General features: G+C 39.9%; 1 protein-coding gene across 1 annotated transcript; it reads left to right on the forward strand.

Annotated features, from left to right (window-relative positions):
• The first annotated feature begins 2,629 nt into the window (after positions 1-2,629).
• On the forward strand, positions 2,630-3,983 carry LOC141784278 (immunoglobulin kappa light chain-like). The gene is made up of 4 exons (XM_074662060.1): positions 2,630-2,684; positions 2,826-3,527; positions 3,618-3,766; positions 3,864-3,983. Exons 1-4 carry the CDS (start codon positions 2,630-2,632, stop codon positions 3,981-3,983), a joined length of 1,026 nt encoding a protein of 341 aa, XP_074518161.1.
• The last annotated feature ends 1,205 nt before the right edge of the window (positions 3,984-5,188 follow it).

Here is a 5,188-nt window from a genome sequence, read left to right on the forward strand (position 1 = left end):
AGTCTCCAAGCACAGACATGTGAAACAGAGCCGAAGCATTAAAGGTGACATTGTGCTCTATCAACCCTGTTCAACTGAAAATATCTCTGTGGTCTGTTCAGTCTTCAAAGACAAGAAGAGATCTGATTGGCTAGAGATGACAGACATCATACCACCTACTCTCACTGCCTACAGTGTACAGTGACAGATCCAAAGAGACAACACCTCTCTGTCCTGGCCTTGCAACCAGTGCCCCCGATAAATGAAAGTCATTTATATTTCATCTTGAATAATTTAACACTTCTGCTTTAAACTTCTGGCTCGGAAATTTGTCAGCTGCATGTCAAAGAATGAAATAAACTCTGAACTGGGTGATGTCATATTTTAGGCTGTTTAGCCAATGAAACCTTGAGCTAACTTTCTTCACTTCCGATGTGGCAGGTTAAGCCACTGAAATAACATTAATACATTCAACTGACTTTCAAAATGAAACAGCTTGTGTTAATTACGGGTTGGATTTCCCTTTACTACAAAAGCAAAGGGATATAATGAGAGTATCAGGCCTGGAGTTGATAGGTTTGAGGTTTTTACAGCCCAGTGAAGACAACATGGATGAGAAAAGTCTCATCATTGGGATGGGAAGTGCGGGTACCTTTGGCTCCAGCTGTCTGGCAATCCTGCCTTTGTCAGGAAGCAATATATCTTTTAAAAATAGGTCGACCCAAAAGAAAAGTTCCACCTGGGCAAAGAGTTGAGGTCTGTTGGTGGTGGTCTACCTACAGCCTGTAACGGCCTGTATTTGGGACTTTTGCTTTCTTGCATCTGTTTAACCCCCTGGCAAAGGCTGTTTCATCTGTTCTAAAAAGAGTGCCTTTGATTTTTGTCTTCAATCTCTAAATTGCATCATTTAATGGACACTTTTGCGCACTAATACCATTAGCACAAATGACCTATGGCAAAGTCCCACCCTCAATCACAATGAGCCAATCACAGTACATCAAGCCATTCCCATACACTCGGACATTCCCTGCCTATACGTCTATTGACGTGCAATGCAGAAAGTCAGTTTCTGTTCAGTTTTATGTGGTTATTATGATACTTTAAGTTCTAAAATGGTCAAATGCTGTTCGTGGGGTACATGCAACTCCAATACAAAGTATCCTGAGTGGTTGGGTGACGAGGTGTGATTTTTAATCTTGATAAGAGTCTCACCAGGGAAAAGTGTCTTTTTTAGATAAAGCTGTATCCTATTTGAGGCAGCATGTTGTGACTTTGCTGGAAAGAAATGTAAAGTTAGTTTTAAGACTAAAACCACCACTGCACTTCTCTGATGTTAGCTGAAGTTAGCTCCTAGCTGTGTTGTTTATTGGCCTGTTTTGTTCCAGTTTTTGTTCTTTGATGATCCTACATCATTGTTAGCTGTTGTCCAAAGAGCTCTAGTTAAGCTAACGTTAGCTTCTGGAGCTTAGCTTGATTAGCTTATCTGTAACAGCCGAGACAAAGGTTGGCAAATGTTCTGCTGAATGATTTGTTGTAAATATTGTAGCTCCAAACTAACAAAGACATGATTGATAATGGTGGTAAATGAGCTGTTATGTTTACATCATGACCAATGCTGATCCTCCTAATGTAACATCTGTCGCTGAATGTTCATTGTTTGTATTTAACCTTTATTTAACCAGATGAAAACCTATTGAGATCAAGATCTCTTTCACAAGGGTGACCTGGCCAAGAGGTCAGCAGCACACATCATGACAAAAACAATCAAAAAGACAAAGTACAATAACTTAAGATATACATATTTTTGTGAGTGCAAGGTGTTTTAAGTGTATGAGTGAGTAGGAGTGGGTGTGGCTTAGTCTTGGGTCAATTAGCTCAGTGATTTCGACCTTGAGCTTAAAGGCCCATTTATGCTCCACGTCAGGTACAGAGCCTTCTGTCTGTGCTCTGTGCTCATTTCTTCTATATTCCTGCATTTTTCCATGAAGCTTACGGATACAGACAAACAGAGAAGTACTGTGGAGGCAGTGTTGCTGTTACTACTTGATAAAAAGCTTTGGTGAAACACAAAGAAAAAATAACAATGGTGGAACTTTCACAATGTGTTTAACTGCCTCACCGACCACTGCCTGCTACACTGCCTCTGTTTAAGTCGCCATGTTTTTTTTGTTTTTTTTTAGTTTGTTGGCATAAACTTTTTAACCCCCCCCCCGCCAGTGGATGTGTTGGTTAACTGCAACGCCAACATAAAGGACGTCTGGAAGTATGTGAGCAGTGACAGTAACATTGTTCTGAAGTGACTCAATACAAAGCTCTAAGTTTGATTGGCTAAATCTAACACACATCACCACAACTGTAACATCGTCCAGTTCTGAGTTTATTTCATTCTTTTGCATGCAACCAACAAATCTCAGAGCCAACAGTTAAAAGCAGAAATGTTAAATTATTCAATATAAAATATAAATGAATTTTATTTATTGGAGGTGCTGGTTGCAAGGCCAGGACAGAGAGGTGTTACCTCTTTGGATCTCTGTAGGCAGTGAGCGTAGGTGGTTTGATGTCTGTAACTAGCCAATCAGATCTCTTCTTGTCTTTGAAGACTGAAGAGACCACAGAGATATTTTCAGTTGAACAGGGTTGATAGAGCACGATGTCACCTTTAATGCTTCGGCTCTGTCTCACATGTCTGTGCTTAAAGACTATGGGTGAGTTTTGATTTAAGTTTGTGACCTGAAAACTTTAAGTCAGACTCATGGCTTGTACTTCGATTTGAAACTCTGTATTGATCAATCAAATGGTTCTAGTGATTTAATAATAATAATCATTTATTGTTTATCTCATTTTAGCTCAGGCAGCATGGCAGCAATTATCCTCTGCTGTGCACCAAGAGAGTGGATTTGTATCAGCTGATGTTGGAGGAAAGATAACTTTACGATGCTTCTATGAAGGCGATGTTGCCACAAAATTCTACTGGTACAAGCAAACTCTGGGAGAGAAACCAAAGCTTGTCTCCTCTTACTTCAGGTATGCAGAAAGTAAACTGTTTCATGGTGAATTCAAGAACAATCCACGCTTCACTCTGGATACTAACACAGGTCGGAACCACTTGAAGATCACAGATTTGCGTGTTTCAGACACAGCTACTTACTACTGTGGGTACTGGAACTCAGGTGTGTTAGAATTCTTGGAGGGTATTTTTCTCAGTGTCAGAGGTTCAGGTTTAGACTTTGAGATTTTGGTCCATCAGTCAGGATCTGAGACCATCCAGCCAGGAGCCTCTGTGACTCTGAGCTGTACCGTCCACACTGGGAGCTGTGACGGAGAACAAAGTGTTTACTGGTTCAAACACTCTGAGGAGTCTCAACCAGGACTCATTTACATCCATGGAGATGAGAACGATCAGTGTCTGAGGAAACCTAATCAGCAAAGCTGTGAGTTCATCTTACCGATGCAGAGCCTGAATCTCTCTCATGTGGGGATCTACTACTGTGCTGTTGTCTCATGTGGACACATTCTGTTTGGAAACGGGACCAGGATCAGCTTTAAAGGTAGGTAACTGTTTCAACTGGAGCTGTTTTTAAATATTTGAAGTTAAACACTTCCTGTAAAAACTCTGCTTCTTGTTTTCTTCTCTCCAGATGAGGGGGACTTATCAGTCATGTTGTACGTCCTGAGTGGGGCTTTGACGTTTACTGCCTTCTTGGTTGTTCTACTGGCTGTCGGGCTCTGTGTGATCATCAAGAGAAATAACTTTAAACATGAAAGTAATTCAACAACAAACCAACAGGTATGATCAGATTTACTCTTCTACTTTGGTACCAACATAACCTGAGTTAATTCATTTTGACTGGCGGAGGTTTGATAATGCTTATTGTTTCTTTTAGGTTGATCTGAATGAGGAAAACATTCATTATGCATCTGTCAGAGAGCACAGGCTCAACAAAGCTAGAAGACAAAGTAACAACCCAAAGGCTGAATGTGTGTACTCAGGTATAAAACAGTAGAACTGCATGTTTCATGTTTCTGTGTAAAAAGCCTGATCGACAATAAATGTTCAGAAATGAGTCTATAAGACTCAGGTCAGACTGTAGGAACTTTATCTTGTAAATGATCTCAGAGGCAGCCAGTGTTTCTCTTCTTAATGTCTTTTTCCTGCTTTGTGTGACTGAGAGTAAGTCTTGTTCTGTTCTAATTTAGGCTAGACCCCGTTGTTTGATTCTGAATGAAAATAATAAAAATGATTGTGATGTGTGTTTGCATTTTTTGAATAAAATAGCATGATTAAAAAAATATTTTCTGTTGTAAAAGTGTTGATGCAGATTGTTGAGAAGTGTTAGAGTGCCAATCAATAAACTGTGTGTATGTCAATACCTATTACCCTTTAGATTTCCAAATGATTGATTTGTGAACTGTTTGTCTTTTATTCTTGCAATAAAAGCGGAAGTCTGTGTTTTTGTATGTGTGGTGTAAAAAAATGCTTAATGGACGATGTTTGTACAGCTCTGTCTCTAGTCTTAGCGACTCAAAGCACTTTCCCATCACGAGTCACATTCACCCATTCACACCACGTTCACACACTGATGGAGAAGCTGCTACAGAAGAGGACCATTGGTTTTTACCAGTCCTTATTACACAAGTTTGGTACAACACAGAGAAGGCAGGATAGGTCAACGTGTCTCAACCACTCTGGCATATGGACAACAGGATCTTGAATTGAACCCCTAACCATCCTTTTGAAAGAAAACCCACTCTACCACTGAGCCATAACTGTAAACGGTCATGGTTTGGGTTTTCAGTTCTGTTCGTGTGTTTCTGGGTTTTGGATTTGAGGTTCTTGGTTAATATTTGTGATTCTTGTCTTGTGTTTCTTGTCTTAATATCAGTTACTCTTTCTGAGTGTTCTGTGTTTCCTGTTTTTGTCGTTAGTTGTTGTTCTTTGTGGTTTTGATTTGGTTCTTGTCACTTGTCATGTATATGTCTATTTGTGATTAATCTCAGTGTTTCTGTGTTTTAGATGTATTTAGTCTCTGTCTTGAGTTTTCCTGTGTTTTATTAAGTTCTCTGTGTGTTTCCCTCCTTGTTGATTGCTCCTCATGTGTTTCACCTGTGTCTTGTTTCACACCTGAGTTGATCACTCCCTGGTCTATATAGTCTCTGTGTTCCTTGTGCTCTCTGTCAGTTCATTGTTGTGTTGCTGTCTGCAGTTGTT

Source organism: Halichoeres trimaculatus, unplaced genomic scaffold, assembly GCF_033239565.1.
Source record: "Halichoeres trimaculatus isolate MK-OKI-2021-1 unplaced genomic scaffold, fHalTri1.1 fHalTri1_scaffold_22, whole genome shotgun sequence".
Classification (NCBI taxonomy): Eukaryota; Metazoa; Chordata; class Actinopteri; order Labriformes; family Labridae; genus Halichoeres; species Halichoeres trimaculatus.